The sequence below is a fragment of the Leopardus geoffroyi genome, chromosome B2 (genome assembly GCF_018350155.1).
Source record: "Leopardus geoffroyi isolate Oge1 chromosome B2, O.geoffroyi_Oge1_pat1.0, whole genome shotgun sequence".
Lineage (NCBI taxonomy): Eukaryota > Metazoa > Chordata > Mammalia > Carnivora > Felidae > Leopardus > Leopardus geoffroyi.
Window position 1 is genome coordinate 124,793,447 of NC_059332.1, and position 20,527 is coordinate 124,813,973.

At 41.9% G+C, this 20,527-nt stretch overlaps 1 protein-coding gene across 6 annotated transcripts in view; it reads left to right on the forward strand.

Moving 5' to 3' along the window:
• Positions 1 to 20,527, forward strand: part of ARFGEF3 (ARFGEF family member 3) — a 184,220-nt gene that overhangs the window by 37,065 nt on the left and 126,628 nt on the right. For 3 of the 6 annotated variants that reach the window (XM_045499782.1, XM_045499783.1, XM_045499785.1), the window contains 2 exons: positions 8,301 to 8,382; positions 12,333 to 12,464. In XM_045499782.1, coding sequence (XP_045355738.1) covers positions 8,301 to 8,382; positions 12,333 to 12,464 — 214 coding nt within the window. Of the gene's footprint in view, positions 1 to 8,300; positions 8,383 to 12,332; positions 12,465 to 12,546; positions 12,665 to 20,527 lie in introns of those variants that run through there. The other 3 variants (XM_045499784.1, XM_045499786.1, XM_045499787.1) reach the window with 2 other exon arrangements.

Here is a 20,527-nt window from a genome sequence, read left to right on the forward strand (position 1 = left end):
AATGCGGATACTATTTGTCCCTCCTCATTGGGTTGGCGTAAAACTTAAAGTCGATCATATGCCTAAGCCCTTAGAGGCTTCGATAAATGGCGTCTCTATACTTGCATGGCTGCTCTCCCATGTATCAATTAAGGATCCTCTGGTTGAAAATGACAGAACCCTCGAGCCAAAGAAAACCGATATGTTGTGTCCAACACAGCAGGTCGTGTCCGGTGGAAGGAGAAGGCCACTTGCTTTGGTCTTTTTACTGGACTTACCTTTAGTTAACTAAAGGCTCAGCTAACTAACCTTAATAGCCCTGATGCTAACACTTCTCAGGCATTTTCCTTCTTTTGATCATCAGAAGGTGAATTGACACTTGCCTGTATCTTGGACAGGAATGATGGCTGCGTCTCCCTCTGTACTCAGTACCAAGCACAGTGCCCTGAACATAATAAATGCTCGATAGTTGTAAAAAAAAAAAAAAAAAAAAAAAAAAAAGAATCCCAGAGCAACCTCCCTTATGATTAATACGGACTTCATGTCTCCTTTCCTCTAGAAATTTAAAAAAAAAAGGAAACTGTAGTGTTTTTGCACCTGATTACATAGAATGTGTATTTTATTGATAATCGCAGATTGTAGGTGAAAATACCAAGCCATAATGCATCTTTATTTTTTTTCAAAGATAAATAAATTCTAGGATGTCATGCACAGCACGTGACTATAGTTTTAGCAACGCTGTTGTATATTTTGAATGTTGCTAAGAAAGGCCTCGTCAGAGTTCTCATCACAAGAAAAAAATTGTGACTGTGTGCTGATGGATGTGAACTAAACTTACTGCGACAATCATTTTGCAGTATATGCGTATATCATTATGTTTTACACCTAGAACTGAATAAGTTCTCAGTAAAAGTGGGCACATATTTTCAAAATGAATAAAACTGTATTTTCTTTTATGAATTGTTTTCTTGACCTGTAGTGTTCTGTATTTTTAAAATATTGTCAGAATGTTAGTAGAAGAGTTTGAAATGGAAAAGGTAAGTGGGTTTACCGTTGTCCTATCACAATAATGTAACAAAATAGTTTTTGTGTTTATGTTGCTTTCTCTTCTTTTGCAACTTGTTTTCTTCGGAATTGCCTTCTTTTATTAAAAAAAAAAAAAAGAAATGTCAGGAAAACAAGCTTGTCTCATAGATGTTAGAAAAATAAGATTTTCAAGGTAAATTCTAGAGTTTGAACAAATTTAATCTACTTCCGTACATATACCCAGCTACTATATAAGAGCCATTAGGCGTATCAGACAGCAAAGGTAGAATATAGATCATATTTACAAGCTTTCCGATGATTGATCAGCCTACTTCATTGCCTATAGTTGTCCTTCATTACAAAAAGAAGTCAATTAGCATAGTGTGGCTGTCTTGTACATGGAGGCTTTGTTTGTAGACCAGAACAGCTGGTATAATTGCTATAAAGAATGCATGGCCCGTCAATGTAAGTACCCGTAAGAAATGGAAGAAAATTAGTTCTATATTTAATATTTTGCCGCCATACAAACAAAGTAACTCACCTTGTGAGCCGAACAGAAGGAAACACAGTGATGGTTATCTTTGTAAGGAGCCAATGGCTTTATGGCTTTAAAAACTATTCTGTTCAGGGGCGCCTGGGTGGCGCAGTCGGTTAAGCGTCCGACTTCAGCCAGGTCACGATCTCGCGGTCCGTGGGTTCGAGCCCCGCGTCAGGCTCTGGGCTGATGGCTCAGAGCCTGGAGCCTGTTTCCGATTCTGTGTCTCCCTCTCTCTCTGCCCCTCCCCCGTTCATGCTCTGTCTCTCTCTGTCCCAAAAATAAATAAACATTGAAAAAAAAACAAAAAACTATTCTGTTCAGATTATACAAGTATATTCTAAAATTATCATATAAAAATTGAAATAGGGGTGCCTGGGTGGCTCAGTCAGTTGAGCGTCCGACTTTGGCTCAGGTCATGATCTCACGGTTCATCGGTTCAAGCCCCATGTCAGGCTCTGTGCTGGCAGCTCAGAGCCCGGAACCTGCTTCGGATTCTGTGTCTCCCTGTCTCTCTGCTCCTCTCCCACTCACGCTCTGTCTCTCTCTCCTTCAAAAAATAAACATTAAAAAAATTCTCTTAATAAGAACAATTGATACAAATAGAAAGTATAAAACAACAGAAGATTCCCCCATGCTACGTCCGAAAACACCCATCGTCAACATTTAGCCCAGGTCTCCTGAGAGTGCCCTAGTTGATTTTCACTGCTATATATATAACCCTTTCTACTGCTTGAATGTTTTTATGTACGTGTAAGCCTTTTACAATAAAACGATAGATAGTGAAAGCATATATTTTGAGAGAAAATATGAGCATAACCATATTCTATTATTCGGGATTTAAAAAAATAGATAGAATCATATAAAATTGTTGATATTCAAACCTTTCCAATCTACAACAATGGCCCTTTCGTATGCTCAACTTAATTGCAGTAGGCTTGCTAAGGGGTCTTGAAAGCCCATAGGAGAGAAGGAATTTTATGTTGTTGATAATTGCATTCTTAACACCTAAAAAAAAGTTCCTGGAGGGTGAATCTAATCTTTGTTATGAAATAGGAAAGGATTGATACTGATAAAAATAATTTTATTAAATTAGACATGAAAACAAATAAAATGGAAACCTTTTTTTTTTTTTAAGTTTATTTATTTTGAGAGAGAGAGAGAGGAGAGAACACGGGAGAGAGGGACAGAGGGAGAGAGAAAGAGAGTCCCAAGCAGGCTGGGTGCAGAGCCTGATGCAGACCTCAAACTCATGAACCTTGAGATCATGACCTGAGTTGAACAGAAGAGTCAGACGCTTAACTGACTAAGCCATCCAGGCACCCCAAAACGGTAAACTCTTTTAAAGGCACTGCAGAGAAAATTTATTAAGGAATAAATTCAATTCCAGTTGATTCAGTGGAATTGATTCTGGCAAAACGTAGTCAATGCAGATTCATCAGTGCCAACACAAACTGTTTAAAGCCTCAGTATTCATAAACACAGTCATGTCCCCAAGTGTCACACAAGTGGGGAGGGGGAGCAGTGAGAAACCTCCTTCACTGGTACTCAAATTAGGAAAGTTGTGGCTACGAGGAGAAGCGGATGGCTGGAGGCTGAACTCAGCAACTGGTTTGAAAGCCACATTTCCCCCTTCATCCAAACTGCGGATACCTTCTCATAACGACATACCGGCTGTCAAACACAATGTGTTGTTTCATCAACAATCGCTCAAAATAAGATAATTTATATTACTTGTCTGATGCCTGTCCCCAGTCTTTTAACCTGGGCGACCTTTGAATGCTATTTACAAAATGATGTGTCTGTCATATTCCGCCGTCAATGGGGAGCTGTCTGCTGGTAAAAGCCTCGCGGAGGCCTAGGCGATGGGTTTTGAAGCCACATGGTACAAGCTTAAGTCACAGCTGTTTCATTTACCAACCTGTGAGCTTGGGCAGGTAATCTGTCTCTTCGTCTTGTTGACAATGAAATCTCTACCTTGAAAAGTTGTAAGGAAAATATAAATATGAATATGTGACCATGGGACTTTGCCCATGCAAGCCTCTGATTCTCAGCCAGAGCCATGGTTATTATGTGAAGCAACGCAGACAGTTGCTGAATTCATGGCTTAGATCCTAGAATCCTAGAATTGGAGCGTGTCAGCAGACTTTAGAAATCCGAAATATCTTTGTGCTCTTCCCCCTGTGGTTCATCAAAAAGAAACCAGCCCCACCTTCAGGAATTTGGTTTTACTTGAAGCCCCTACTGACGTTAGTGTAGAAAGCTGATTTTTGGTAAATCGTAACTTCCCCTTGTTCACCTATTTTAATTTCCCTTTGTTCATTGTCATCTTCCAACCCAGTGAGGCTGGTCTGTGACCCATGACAGCACAGTAAAGGAAATAGGTTTAGTCTCCTTGACATACCAGGCAGTGTCCCGGGATGACGTCTTCCTCATGCATATGCAACACAACTAATTCTTCTTTAAGAAATAATCGCATGTCAGGACATGAAACCTGGGGCCACTGCCTGTATTTAATTAGGCAAGAGGGACCTTGCACATGCCTGTGCATAAAAAATAATCACTTAATGTAACTGAATATTGATTTTTGGTATGCCCTTTTCCTAATGAGGCAGCATCTAGAAAGATCAAAAGATGATTTATTTCAATACAGTATGTGCAAAGGGGACTGTGTGCCGCCTCGCATCTCCATTATGAATTTCATCCTGAGACCTAATTAACAGGCCTGTATTTTCTTTTATTAAAATCACACACACACACACACACACACACACACACACACACACACAAAACCAGGGCATCGGGATCTTGATGGTATCACAGGGCAAACAAGGAAATCATTTGTGCCCCATGAGCTTCGTTTCCCATGTGTTCATTTCCTGTTGAAGTCAGGAACTGAGGCTTGTGATGCTAATTTGGGACTCTGCTGGGTCTGAGGGGAGGAGACACCTTGAATGCTAAAAACAGTCATTCCCCTTACCTCCCGTCTTCTGCGCCGCACCCCCCCCCCCCCCAGCCCAAAGAACCTACTTCTCTGCCTCAGGCTCAGCATAACATCACTTCAAAGCCTATCCTTGTAGAACTCTAAGCCCAGTCAGGGAACATGACTCTCTTTGACACACCAAAATATCCGCCATGTTGGGCAGGGTCCTTTCCCTTGAGGTCAGGGGGCCTTCAACGTGGATCCATGTGAAATTGGGGTTTGGGGGACTCATGAGTCCTCTGAAATGATTTCTGCATTTCTCTAGGAAGAGGGTCCAGCGCCAGATATTTTATGCTTGTGATCCCAAAAAGGTTAGGAAATAAATCTATTCTAACTCTGCTCAGATCTTTTGAGACCAAAGGGTGTTGGAAGGAACTTGGCTTGAGAGTCAGATGGATTTACATTTGGATTGTCTCTAATAGATTTTAGCTGTGTAGCCTTGGGCAGGCTGTAGAACCTCTCTGAACGTCCATTTTCTTAATTGTAAAATGGGGTAAAAACACCTATTTTAAGGTGGAAGTGACAGGTACACTAAACAGAAGTAAGTGCTAATTTTATTTTTTCCTCATTTCATTCCTTGAATGAAATGAAAGCAAGTACCTGTTCTGTTGTGTTTCTGGCCAGATTTTTCCGAGCACCCGTGATGGTGCCTTGCATACATAAGGCACTCAAATGTTGGTTGAATAGATGCTTGGATGGATGCAGTGCCTTGGCTCAGTACCTAGATGAAATCTATCTGCTTTCTCAAAACACTTATTTTCCAAGAGACATCTTGGTAGTCTAAGATCTCTCTCTAGAAGAGAGCTTGGTTTTGCCAAAACCCTCCCAGGACAATTAGCTCCACGTCCTGTGCAAAATCTTTCTGCATACTGTGAGAAGATTAGATCTTATTATCCTGTGCTGCAAATCACGATCTGTGCTGAGCCTTGTCTATATCAGGACGGGGCAAACTATAGCCTATAGGCCAAATCTGGCCTATTGCCTGTTTCTACAAATAAAGTTTTATTGGGACATATCCCTGTTTATTGATTTGTGTATTATCTACGACTGCTTTTGTGCTGTGGTACAGCTGAGTACTTAGGACAGAGACACTATGGACAGGAAAGCCTAAAATATTTATTATCTACAGAAGAAATTTGCCAGCCCCTGATATGTATTATTTGTACTCCTTACTGCAGTCCTGCTGGGTTGGTCTTCAGTTGCCCTTCTTATGTAATGGGAAGCTAATATCCAACAAAGTTAAGTATCTTGATTGGGATTCTACAGCTTATAGTTAGGGTTTGAATCTGGCTCTGCGTGATTCCATAGCCCATGTTCTTTCCACCAAATTCTGATACCTTTCAAGTCAACCAAAGCCTAGCGGAACCACTTACATCTTTCAGTCCTGTCTGGTGACCAAGAAGACTAGCACAGGGAGCAAGCCAATCAGCGATGTCCTCTAGAATCGGGGTACAACCTGGTGGCCCTCACATTTGTTCGTAACCTGGCTGAGGTCTGAAGATAAATCGTGTGAATGTATATCTAGACGAGAAGGTGGAATGTGGATTTCACGGACTATTTCTGAAGGTGGCAAAGCAATAGGAGTCTGCGGTTTTTTGTTTCTTGTTGTTTTAATATAACTTATTGTCAAGTTGGCTAACATACAGTGTATATAATGTGCTCTTGGTCTGGGGGGGAGATTCCCATGATTCGTCAATTACCTACAACAGAGTCTGCAACTGTTTGTATGCAAACATAATGCTGCTTCCCAAGGTCAGAAGGTTCTGCATTTCCAGGTGTGCCCTATTTGCTGAATGTGGTCTCCACTCTTGTTTGCTGCCCTTAGTGAGTAATGTGTGATACTTACGGATTTTCAGCACACGGCCGCTCGACAGAGACTTGCCCTTCCCCAAGCTGCGAGGCTGTAAGAGTTACGGGCCTTCATGCTCGCTCGTTGGTCCTGCGCCTTCACTGGCAGATCTCACTCTGAATGTGAAAGTTCTTTCACGGTGCATGAATCCTGATGGAAATTTGATTGTTTCAAGGGTTTATAGGTGAAATTCTGTGGTTATTCTGGCTCGTACTCCATCTGCCTCTCATTCCTACTTCTCAACTTTCACCCTTCTGGTTAATTTTTCCAGCTTATAAACTGGTTATGATTAAACAAAAGAAAAAACGAATTTGGAAAAATCAACTACTCCTGCTTTAACTGAAGGTACAGACGCGTGTGTCTTGTAATGATAGTGAAGCTGGTAATAACAGTACGGTGACAAAATTCCAGCCACCCCGCTGGAAGTAACACAGTTGGGTAACTTACCCATCTGTCACAGGATGTGTCTAATGAAAAATGGTTGTGGAGTTCATCGATTGTCACGTAAAAGAGGCTATTGCAGCATTGGGTTGGTGAGGGGAGAGGTGAGAAGGATTGGGAAGGTGGATGTTCTTTCTGGTGGAGTCTGTCTTTGTTCTGCTGATGGAAGGTTCCATAGAAAAGCAGTAGAGCTGCCGGACAGATAGGAAGGAATCAAAGCTATAATTAACTTTGTGTTTCATTGGGTTCTTCAACAGTGATCCTTATTTCTCCAAAGATGAAATCTTATAGTCTTACCCTATAGCTTTTATACTCCCTAAAGTCAATCAATCTTTCGGTTTATGCTGAATAGATAAAAATGATATTGCTGCAGTTAAAGTGGGGGTGGAGGAACCTGGTAAAATTAAGGAACATTTCATTGGTTATGCCAGTATAGCTCCATGGGGAAATAACAGGTTGATTAAAATTCTTGGACTGTTGTTTAATTATTTAGAGTGAATGTTCTAATAGAAAGATTGTTTTTTTTTTTTTTTTGGTAGCCCTTTTGGTTTATTCCTAACGTATTTTAGTCCCCATTTATTTGTTTTTAAGCTTTAAAATATCCAGGGCCCTTGGGTGGCTCAGTCGGTTAAGTGTCTGACTCTGGATTTTGGCTCAGGTCATGAGTTCAAACCCCACATCAGGCTCTCTGCTGACCTGCTTGAGATTCTCTGTCTCTGTCTCTCTCTCTCTCTCTCTGACTCTCCCCTGCTTGCTCTCTAACTCTGTCTCAAAATAAATAAATAAATATTTTAAAAATACCCCAAGTACCTCTCCACCTAGGTCTTTTTCATCTCTCCCATGGCACTAGGTACTTCTCATTGGTCAAAGCTGTTGCTATTTTGTTTATCGTTCTGTCTTGGAAGCATGTTTATTAGGAACCCATCACAGAATTCAGATCTGCCTGATGGAGGCTAAAAAGCAAATTTACAAATTATAAATGATTGTGGAACATTTTGAATGGGAGAGAAACTGACAAAATAGACTTTCAGTTTATATTGATGAGGCAGAGTAGTGGTGGTGATGCATTCTCTTTGTAGGTAAGAGAGAGGCATGAGCAAGGCATAGAAATCTATTCTAATGGTGCTTTCTAGACTTGTTCACCCCAGATGTACCGGGTATAAGCAAGTATATTTAGGAAAGAGCAAGGCATGTTCATGGACTGGTAAGAATCCCACCATGTAATAATTTGTGCGTCAAAACAATTGTTTGAGAGTCCTTGTGTTGGCTCTTCCTGTAGCCAAGGCAAGTGCTGATATGCTATCATTTCTGTTCATATTTCTTTAGCTGTGGCTTTTTTCGGTCCCTGTGCATTTTTATCATTGGTTATAGTTTTTATGTATGTGTGTCACAGCATTTGGGAGTGGGTGTACATAAGGCTTCTATCATTTGACTGCCAGTTTTGCTGAGCTCATGTGTTTTGTTGTCCTTATTTATGTGTTTGCCAGGGAGAAATGCTTGCTACCTCTCCAGCTGGCTTTGGAATCCAAGAATGTGAAACTGGCCCAACATGCCTTGGCAGGAATACAGGTAAGGCTCTCACTGGGTGCAGTCAGGTGACAGAAATTGACAGGCTACTTTGGCGTTGAAAGAACAAATACTTAACATTTTGAATACTAGCCGTCAAAGACCCAGACCACAATTTGATTGAACTAGGTAATAACCACAGAGGACAGAGGATTTTCTTACATTTACCAGCGTTTCTCCGTGGATCGCATTATCTTGTTGAGCCTTTGTCATCTGATACTGATTCCTGGGGACCCAGCTAGGCTCGCATAGAAATGAAATGTTTTGGAGGATGGCCAGCTTTAGGAGAGCCCAGGATCTCTTGATCCCCCGTGAAACATCTCAAGTTCTATACCAAGTAAAATCTTATATAAATTCAACATCTGTGGTTCTGTGTAAGGAGAATTAATAGTAAACTGGAAAGATTTTATCTTGTTTTCCATTTTACAGTTAGGTTGGTGAATGAACTCATGTGTTTTGTTTCCAGAGCAAAATCGGAGGGCCACAAAGAAATTTGGTGTGATCAGAAAAGTCAGGGGTGCCTGGGTGGCTCAGTCCATTGAGAGTCTGACTCTTGATTCAGCTCAGATCATGATGCCTGGGTCATGGGATCAAACCCCACACTGGGCTCCATGCTAGATGTGGAGCCTGCTTGGGATTCTCTCTCTCTTTTCCTGTGCCCCTCTCCCCTGCTCACATGCTCTCTCTCTCTCTAAAATGAAAAAAAAAAAAAGAAGAAGAAGAAAAGAAGACAAGAAAAGTCAGATTGCTTGAACACTTTGCTTCTCTGAGCATTTGCTCCTGTATATTTTACACCATATGTAATAGGTCTAATTTGAACAGTGCAAAGGTGATGGCTATATAAATGCATTGACTTTGAAGCAGTTTGGTTTCTAAGTGACAAAGCACTGTGTAGTTCAAGCCTATGGGGTTTATGCAGTGTGGCCATGGATGGGTAGCATTTGTCAGATGTCTTTTCACATTAGTATGTATTATTTCATCCTTTAAGTCCAGAGAAGGCCCTAATGCCTCTGAAGAGTTAGTACCTCTGATGGGGCGCCTGGGTGGTTCAGTTGGTTAAGTGTCCGACTCTTGATTTAGGTTCAGATCATGATCTCACGGTTCGTGAGTTGAAGCCCAGCGTCTGGCTCTGGGTTGAGAGCACAGAGCCTGCTTGGCATTCTCTCTCCCCATCTCTCTGTCTCTTCCTCTGTCAAATAAATAAGTAAACATTAAAAAAAAAAAAGTCAATACATATGAATGAGAAAACTAAGACTCTTCTTTTTCCAGTGGATTGGAATTAGATAATGTACATGTTAATATTAGATGTTTTTTTTTTGAGAGAGAAAGAGAGCATGCATGTACGTGGAGAGGGGCAGAGGGAGGGAGGGAGGGAGGGAGGGAGAGAGAGAGAGAGAGAGAATGAATCCCAAGCAGGCTCCATGCTCAGTGAGGATCCCACCTCAGGGCTCAATCCCATGACCTCGGGATCATGACCTGAGCTGAAATCAAGAGTTGCCCACTCAATCGACTGAGCCACCCAGGCGCCCCAGTATTAAACATTGTTAAACACTGTCAATGTTATTAAATACTCCTTGTTTTCTCCTTGGGCCAGCCACGAATATGAATGGGAGTTTGTGTTAACCTGTGTGTTTCCTCTTCTCTAATATTGTATGGATTTCCCATGTAGTTATTTCTTAACCCCCAGACACTCTAAGCTTACAGAACCATGTTCTTAAGGTCTTGCTTTATCTGTTAATTCTAATGAGTGGGCACTGGGTATTCTTACCACCGTCTGTCACCTACTGTCAAGTGTAGGCACTTTTGTAGGCCGTTGCAGTCTTTATCACTTGAAGTAAAAACAGGTTTGAATGTAAACTTTAACTCTGGGGTACCTGGCATGTACTGTGTGGTAGTGAAAAAACCTCTTTTGAAAGGATATGGCCAGAAGGTCAGGCAGTCCTAAGAAGGTTCGAAATACTTGTGTTCTGGATCTGCAGTGACATTCTGCTACAAGAGGGAGTCCTTACCCAAGGTGAATCGGAATTGCAAAAGTTCTTCACCGCTGCGGCTCTACCCTGAACGGCACGAGGACAAATTTAAAAGGGATAAATACAGAATCTTTCACCAGGGTCTCAAAAATGAACTGCCTCAGGACAGAATGGGAAGAATAGCTTAATTGGAGCCCTGATGAATGAGAATTAAGGATTTCAGGGCAAGTCAGCATAGGATGTGCCGTGACTTGCAGCTAAGCTCATTTGATCCGAGACTATAATTAAAATCATACGTTGCCGTTTTTCAGTTTTTGGTTTTAGGCAATAAACCCATTTAGTCATCTCACATAACGAGAATTCTGGTGGTGGTCAGTTGTAGGTCTGATTCAACAGCTCAGTGGTGCCACCGAAGACCCCATTTCTTTTTGCCTTTCCCTTCTGCCATCTTAAACATTTTTAAGACTTTTTTTCCTTTTTTGAAGAGCAATGTCAGATCTACAGTGACGTTGATAAGAAGTGCAGAGGGGCGCCTGGGTGGCGCAGTCGGTTAAGCGTCCGACTTCAGCCAGGTCACGATCTCGCGGTCCGTGAGTTTGAGCCCCGCGTCAGGCTCTGGGCTGATGGCTCGGAGCCTGGAGCCTGTTTCCGATTCTGTGTCTCCCTCTCTCTCTGCCCCTCCCCCGTTCATGCTCTGTCTCTCTCTGTCCCAAAAATAAATAAACGTTGAAAAAAAAAATTAAAAAAAAAAAAAAAGTGCAGAGCTTTCCCATATACCCCCTACCCTACCCGTTCATAACCTCCTCCATGATCAGCATCACTCACCAGAATGGTACATTTTTTTTGTTTATTTATTTATTTTGAGAGAGAGAGAGAGAAAAAGCACAAGTTGGGGGGGGGGGTGGGCAGAGAGAGAGAGAGAATCCCAAGGAGGCTCCACATTCAGTGCGGAGCCCAACATGGGGCTCCACCCCATGACCGTGTAATCATGACTTGAGCCAATATGAGCCGACAAGAGTCAGATGCTTAACAGACTGAGCCACCCAGGGGCCCCAAATGGTACACTTTGGCCAACGATCCACTTACAGTGACACACAATCACCCAAAGTTCACAGGTGACCTTAGGGGGCACTCTTGGTTGCATTATTCTTTAATGTCGGACCACCCTTAACGTGTGACATTCACTCTGGAGGCCGCATTTCGAGCAGGAGAGTATTTATGAAACCATATCACACCAAGAACATTTAAAGATGCCTCAGGAGGTCTCGTATAGAGAAGAAAAGACTGAAGTGGACTTCATAGCTGACTTCAGATATTTTAGCTTAGTCCTTGTGGCTCCAGAGAAAGATGAAGGAGTAGAAGTTGTAGGGAGGCGGGTTGTGGTACAACCGAAGATAGAATTTTCTAGAAAATAAGAGTTGTCCCCAAATACAAAAGAGCTGTGAGGTGTAACGTTTCCTGAGAGACCTCGTGAAAGCGAATGTCCTCTCGTTCGGTTTTTGTGGGATTCGTTTTCTGCTGAAAATGCATGAAGATGTGTGAATTCGTGAGCGCTTCTTTGGTAAAGTAAAAAGGTAAGCTTTTTCTGAAAAGTGAACTTGTCGACCACAAGACCTTCTCCTTTCCTGTGACAAAGCCACATTCAGAAAGGGTGTGCATGAATGTGACCTTTGTAAGGCGCCGGATCCCCCCCCTCCTGCCCGGCACATTCATCCTCCTCCCCCACCAACCACGTGACCTGAATGGTTGCCATGTTATTTAGAATGACTTACCTAATAGCAGCAAAAGGTCTTTGCCCAAACTGTTGACCAAGGGTTCGATGCGTTTCTCTTTTTCACTGGCCCATGGCATGAGTTCTGCCCTACCGGCCTCCACCTACGTGGCTCCCGAGTACAATTACCCTCAGTACATACTAAGATACTACAGAATGAGGCAGCAGGGGGGGAAGCCTATCTGTGATCACTGCCTTGTGCCTCTTTACAGAAGCTTCTGTCAGAAGAGAGGTTTGTATCCATGGAAACAGATTCTGATGAGAAGCAGCTGCTCAATCAGATCCTGAATGCCGTGAAAGTGACGCCTTCCCTCCATGAAGACCTGCAGGTGGAAGTGATGAAGGTTGGTTTGACGTCATTAGAACAGGAACGAGCTAACCTCCACCCCCCCCACCCCCCCCTCCGCCCTCATTGTTACCTTGAAAATGCCTCTGCGCTGTGGCCATGCTGACACCCCCTTCATCTGGAATGCACGGTTATCCTTGCTTATGGTCCCCCAGAATTACCTGGATTGCTGAACAGAAATGACAACTGAGTAAAAAGGTAACTTTTCAGTGACATATGATTTTGGGCCTGATCCTGCGTGTCTAATGTTGTTAGGTGATGTGTTTATCACTTTTTGCGAGAATGTACGTGAGTTGGTCCAGCTTAGGGTAGACCTGATCATTCCGGATATTCGGCTGCCTGTTTATGTTAAAACACAGCGAGGACCTAATGATGTTTTCCCACATACTAAGGCTTTGGAATAGACACGTTAGGGACAGGAACACCATCCTTAGGAACCATATCACAATCACATCTTTCTTTTCCATCCTCAAATTACATGAACCGTATCTTCAGTTACCGTTTTGGGGGATGGTATCTCTCCTTCCCCTCACCCTTTTCCCTCCCTTGAGAATCACCATGATTTGGAGGCCTTAATGCTGACTCTGGAACGTGTCATTTCCTGTGAATGAACGGTGAGTTGGGCAGAAGAGGATGGAAGTCTGTGTCCAGAACAGCACCTTGGTCAGAAAAATCACAGCTGAAACCCCTGGGCTGGCTTTTAATAATGCCATCTGTTCATTTCCCCCCTAGAGGAATAAGCATAGAGAAATATTTAAGAACAGTTGGGTGTTGTATAATGGTTGATTTCTTCCCGAAAATGCACTGAAGGATTTTTGTCTTAGATAAGAGATTTCACTCTTCTGGGTGTGAGTTTCTCCGTTCAGAAAAGAAAAGATGATTTCAGTGATGACATTTTGTTAATGCCTTGGGACTCACCATAGCCCGTAGTCCACGGGTGATTTAGTGGAGTGACAAAGAGCTGAGACTCTGAAGCTAGCCTGTCTGGGTTTGAATACTTAACACTTACTCACTTTCTATTGGGACGTCCTCAGGCAGATTCCTTCATCACTCTGTGCCTTCGTCTCCTCATATCTAAAATGGAGGATATAATAGCATCTACCCAGTAGGATTGTTGCAAGAGTTAAATAAGTGATATTTGTAAAGAACTTAGCACAGTATCTGGCATAAAGCAGGTGCTTTAGAAGTGTTACATATTCCCACTACTTCCTGCCTGCTGCGGCTGAGTCATAATCTCAGTGGGTGCATCTAGGAATATTCTTTTTTTTGTTGTTAAAGTTTATTTATTTTGAGAGAGAACATGTGTGTGCAAGCAGGGGAGGGGCAGAGAAAGGGAGAGAGAGGATCCCAAGCAGGCTCTGCACTACCAGAGCACAGCCCAACACAGGGCTCGAACTCACGAACCACGAGATCGTGACCTGAGCCGAAATCAAGAGTCGGACGCTCACCCCGCTGAGCCACCCAGGAGCTCTGATCTAGAAATATCCTTAAACACCGAAACGTTGAAAATCTCTGAGCTAACTGATCCTTAAGATCTTAATCGTCTTTAACTCTCTTTGATTCTGTAAAATGTACAGTTTTGCCTTGTCCTCTGACACACGTTCGACAGCTCTGGAGTCATAGGAACTGAAAAGCAACCACTTCTAGGCTTATTTTACTTTTCCACTTCCTCTGTGCTGCCACTGAGAGGCCAGGCCAGCTGCCGTGTTAATTAATCACTTTTGTGGCGTTCAAGTCCAGTCTGTTGAGTCGTCCTATTCTTAGTCTCCGTATACTAGAGGGTGAACTGTGGTATCATGCTGAGAGACCTATCTCACAGATTTCCCATTATTCTGGATATTCTCCCAGGAATATACCTTTTTATGGAATCCACAAATTTGTCTTAAAAATTAAAAGTACGTATTCTTCTTAAAGCCTTGGAGAAGCAGAATGTCTGATGGTTGTGTCAACAGTAACACCTGTTTTGAAAACTTACGCTCGCTCCCTACCTGCAGCCCAGCAGTGCCTTCTGCTAGCCTTGCTGGGGACAGGAGTTGACACATGTTAACTCTCCTGGAAATGCTGGAAAATCCATCTTCATCGACTTTCTAATGACACCATAATAGGCCGTTGGTACTCGTTGTTAATGTCTGGGAAGAAATAAGGCATTGTCAGAAAAAAGAAGGCCATAATCAGACCTGCCGTTCTTTATAATTAGATCTCCAAAATGCTTAAAAGTATAAGGGCCTTTGCTCGATGCTGTTATTTTTAACCATTTACACATTGGAATTTGGGGGAAAAAATTTTCAGCTCACAACAAACCTAGCTTTAAGCTAATTTTCTTCTCTTTTCTTTTCTTTTCTTTTCTTCTCTATGTTTATTTTTGAGAGAGACAGAGTATGAACAGGGAGGGGCAGAGAGAGAGGGAGACACAGAATCCGAAGCAGGCTCCAGGCTCTGAGCTGTCAGCACAGAACATGACGCAGAGCATGAACCCATGAATCGTGAGATCATGACCTGAGCCGAAGTCAGACGTTTAACCCACTGAGCCACCCCAGCTGCCCCTAAGCTAATTTTCTTATAGTATACTTTTATTTCAGATAAACATTTTGAGCCAAGCAGCTAAAACATAAATGATGAGGTAACTATGCTTTAGAGTGATATTATTATTATTCATACCAAATGGAACTTTAGAGATAGCGGTCTGACTACTTTGGCCCACAAGGGAGGGCTCCATGGTCATTTACTTCTGACATTTAGAATATTTGCGTATGAAGACCTATCCAAATTGTAGCATTTCTCGCTTAGAAATAATAATAATGTTCATACCCTGTCTCTATGCTGGAAGAATTTCTGTGGTAACTGTAGTATTCTTAAAAGCATGTACCCTTTTATCTTGTGATTCTATAATACTTATGATGGCCCTGTAAAAACTCTCAAATAAACCCTTGTTTTGCCAATACCATTACCATGTTAAAATGTTCTTGCCCCTTGTTCTCCCTAAAATTACATTAAGCAAAGAGAATTGGATGAGTCCTCAAAGAAAGGCTGGATTCCCAATCCATGTGAAAGGTATATTTATCCTTGATGCTTCTACATAGCTCGTTCTCGTGATAAATTATCTAAACCGGCCATTTCCTGTAAAACTCTTCTAGTCATTTGAGATAAATATTTTGTAGGTACTAGAAAATGGTTTAACATGAAATACGGTAGGCATTTTCAAACGTTGGTATGCACTTCAGGAGCGATAAAACCACGCCATGCAGTTTTTATTTATGTCTGTCTAAACACAGCATAGCACATTTTTATGACAAACCCCAGGTGCTCTATTTTAAAAAGCTACGCCATGCATTTTGCTCACATATTGCTATCTGCTAGTGTTTGTAAACATGAGAAATTGAACTGTGTCACACTCTTCAGAGTAGGTATGTAGCAGTTGTATTAAATTCCGGAAGAGAAAATAATATGGTTTTCTCTTTTACAGGTTTCCCTAAGATTAAACTAACTAACTAATAATGGAACTCAAGATTCCGATGGCAGTGTCCCCATTTAGAAAGAAGGCCCTAGACTTGCAATTGGAGGGTTAAGAAAAAAAAAAAAAATCAGTGGTGCTTGCTCCTGACAAATTAAATTAGGTTAGATCACTTAGTCTAAGACCTGTTCTACAGGATTTTACTATCTAACAGCAGGGGGAGAAAAGGCAATTTTGATTTATCGAAATGGCCCTGGGATCTAAATAAAAATTTTATAGCCTGAGCAAATCGAGTATCAGGACCGTAGAATCAGAAAGGTTTTTCTGTAGATAGATTACCTTAGAAATGGATTAGTTGACGGCAGGGAGCTATTTAATATTTAGGTTCAACACTTGTCCTCTTTGGTAATATTTTCCCATGGTATCTGCCCTTTCTGTAAATTGCCATGCAGACTTGATAGGAGTCAGGTACAAACTAATAACATCTCCAACTAGAGCAATTAGGACTTTTTTCCCCCACCCTTCTTGCTGGTAGATAACCTTTAGTGAGGTTATTAACTCATAGAGCCAGCTGAGTCTTTAAAACTGAAGGGAATTGTGTGGCTGGCCTTTTCTCACGTAAGTATGTTGCAGAAGGGAGCATTCTGTCTGGGGAGGGCAGCCGGCTTTGTGGATAAGGAAGGATGTGATACTGAATCCTGAGAAAGCATTGGATGAATGTTCTGTTATTGGCCATTCTACTTTGCATGCATCTTGGGGTAATAGAAATGAATACTGGTGGGATACTTTACAATTTTTAAAGGAGAAATGACAGGGGCTAATTAATTAACATTTATTCTGCATCAGACACTCTGGTAAGTACTCTACATTCATACTCAGATCATACATCAAGGAAAGTGGCAGGGCCAGGATTTGAACTGTAATTCAGCTGGAGGCCGCGCGTGTGCTCTTAAACAGTGCGTTTTCTTGCTTGCCGTCTAAGCCTATTCTAAAAGGGTTGTAGGCGGTAGCCATTACCATTCTCATTCCAAAGATGATTGAACAGAAAAATTAAGTCACAGGCTGATAAGGAGCAAAACTAACAGTGGTTCAGAGTCCTGTGTGTTTTCTGTATCTTTCATGACAGCGCATTCTGTCACTAGTTTCAAGACAGATTCAAATACAAAGGAAGAATCAATGTCTCTTTCCCACTAGATTAGTTCTGTGTGTGTGTGTGTGTGTGTGTGTGTGTGTGTGTGTGTGTGTGTGTGTTAGAGAGAGAGAGACAGAGAGAGAGAGAGACAGAGAGAGAGAGAGACAGAGAGAATGGGAAAGAGAGAAAGATAGAGATCAGGTTGGGGGAAGGGAAGGAGAATGCCATTTGCTGTTGAAGCATTTTTATATTTTTTAACAAAAGCCAACCAAACATCTACAGAAAATGCAAAGATGAGCAACTGATGAAAAAGAGCTGATGGCTATAGGGCTGAGAATCTGGGAGACCAAAGCTTCAGGATGTCCATTTAGAATTCTGGTCTTATAGGGAGGAGGAGAGAGTGCTATTATGTACCAGCATTGCATTCAGTGCCTTGGCCGGGGAGGAAGAAATGGGCCAAATGGAAGGACTGTTTCTAAACCCCTCTCAGTTGTGTTTTAAAGTTTGTTTGTTTGTTTGTTTATTGAGAGAGACACAGAGAGAGGGAGGTGGGGGGGGAGGGGCAGAGAGAGAATCCTAAGCAGGCTCCGCACCATTAGTGCGGAGTGCGATGCGGGGCTGGAACCCACAAACTGTGAGATCATGACTTGAGCCAAAACCAAGAGTCAGACACTTAACTGACTAAACCACCCAGGCACCCCTATTCTTCAAATATTTGATTACTTCCTGTGTGCCAGGCACTGCGCAAGCCACAGAAGATCCTGTGGTGAAGAAAATGAAACCAAAACCAAACAAAAACAGAGTCTGTTTGGAGACTAATGATGGAGGTATAAATTAATGAAATACATAAATACACATAAATTGTGATGAATACAAGGAAAGAAAAACCTAGGGACCTAAAAGTATATTTATAACGGGGCCTGATGGAGGGCAGATGAAGAGGAAGACAGAGAAGGCAATTCTTAAGAAGTGACATTTAAAATAAATAAGATCTAAAGCATAAGAATCAGATGGGCAAGGGGATAGGGTTAGATAAAGGAAAGAAAAGATTGATTTATTAATTAGAATTCATTGCAGTTGATACAGGGCAGAAGTTTATTTTCCTTTTTCATAAACTTACGTCAGTATTGGTTGAACCACATGATCTGAGATCCTTGTTTCCAGGATTTTGTTTCTCCATCTTGTGGTCCATGATGGTGCCCCATCCCCAGCCAACAGTTCACCTAGCAACCACCTGGGAGACATTTCTGAGTACATCCCATTGGCCAGAATTCAGCTGTATGGCAACGTTTCATCGCAAGGAAGGATGGGAAGTGTAGTCTTTATTAGGGCAGCTGTCTGCCAGAGTTCTGTTCTTGGAAAACAGAGGGGATAGTGTTGAAAGATGACTGGCAGTCTTCCACAGTCACTTATCACATGAGAATTATAGGCTGGCGTATTTCCCCCCCGCTAGAGGCAGCTGGCTCATCGTCCCCTCCACTACCTTTCTTACTTCACTTTCCCCAGAGGGCAGGGGTGGCCTTGCGTCCAGAGAGAGAGGAGTTTAAGACCCAGTGAGTGGCCTGCAATGGACTCTTTAGGGAAAGCGCACATCGTAATGTCTCCAGATGGGTAGTCCTTAACTATCGGCCCAGGCATGACTAGACAATTTAGTTAGGAGGTGAAAACTAATCACATATTGTTAGTATCGTTTTTGTCCCTTTAGCATGACCAGAGCATTTGGCACAGGGCTTACTAATTGCTTGTTAACATGGTTATTGACTCATGGAGAGGAGAAGTTCAGTGGACCGCCAGGGTAAATGACAAGCAAAAGACACTAAACTTGTGATTACAGATAATAATCTGCGTGCGTTCAAAAATGAGAAAAATCAACCCAGATTCACACTTCAGAATTGAAATTACCTCCTGTATCACCAGATCCCTCTTTTCATAGGTGAATTGAAGCTATAATGGTCCATTTACTCAGTTGCACTTACACAGTGGTTGGTAGCAGAATAACTTTTTCAACTGTTTCTATGTTTCTGGAAAGGCTTTGTAGCAAGGCCCTGGTCTCCAGATATGTGATATTGACTAGGTGGAGAAGATAACATTTCAGGCCCGTGTTTAAGTTCACTGCAAGGTTAATGTGAATAATGTGGCTTCTGAAAAATAATGAAACCTAATGAGAGAAGAGAAATCTTTTGCAGTAGATAGGAACTCACTGAGGAAACTTTCAATGGCCTGGAAGAGGAGGAGATCGTGTAGGGTAACTGTCCTATGAAACAATCTTCAGATTCTCTTGTTTTTAAACTTCTTGACAGTTTTTCTTTTCAAATATCTGGTAGCAGAGTGGTAAGGGCATAGCTTCTGGAGCTAGAATGCCTGGCGACCTTGGGAAAGTTACTTATCTGTGGCTCAATTTTCTGATCTGTAAAATGGGAATAATGGTGATGCATGTGTCCTAGAGTTGTTGTGTCTTAAATGAGTTAATATAAAAGAAGTTCTTACAATGCATGGCATAAGGTTGGTGTTAGATTTCATTTTTGTTACAGTTACTAGAAAAGGGTATGTGCAGCATGATAATAAAATGAATACCTCTGAACTCATTCAAATTTGAACCAGAACATTAGAAACACCTTTTCTTTAAGAGTGTCTCCTTCCTATCTCTTGTCTTCCTCTATAGCCTCCCTCTATGCAGCCTATAATGGTAATTTTCTTCTGTAGTAATGGAAAGGAAGAGTGTGTGTTTCATCATATATATTTCTGATTCCTGCAAAAGGAGTTCAACATATTTACTGTCGTTGAATTGTAGCTTTCAAAAGCTTTGTAAGTTGTTATTTATCAGTTGTCCACCTAGATACATTTAGGGTCCTAATCATTAGCTATGATTCCACAGTCTACAGAAAACACCGCACCATTTATGCCAGTAAATTTCTGTTCCACCCTACTAGGCAGAATTCATATGATTTGGATATTCTAGAAGAGCTTTACAATTATTAAACGTTTGACATAGAATCAAGTTGGCTTTGGCCCTTTAAAAATTTTTTTCTTAATGTTTTATTTATTTTTGAGAGAGAGAGAGAGAGAGACAGAGCTTGGGCAGGGGAGGAGCAGAGAGAGAAGGAGACACAGAATCCAAACTGACCTGTCAGCACAGAGCCCAACATGGGGCTCAAATCCATGAACCATGAGATCATGACCTGAGCCGATATCAGATGCTTACCTGACTGAGCCACCCAGGCACCCTGGCTTTAGCCCTTTAAAAACTATCTCAAGGGGCTTGCTTGGTCATGTCTATAGGTATTGATTATAAAATTATCAAAAGCTTCATGTGTATATGAACAAACACTGTCTGAAATGAGGTGTCCATTCCGGGGAGAGTCTGAGAGGGAAAGAGGGAAGGAAGAAGTAAAGGTGTTGTCTGTTAAGAATTTACTTCTTGGGGCGCCTGGGTGGCGCAGTCGGTTAAGCGTCCGACTTCAGCCAGGTCACGATCTCG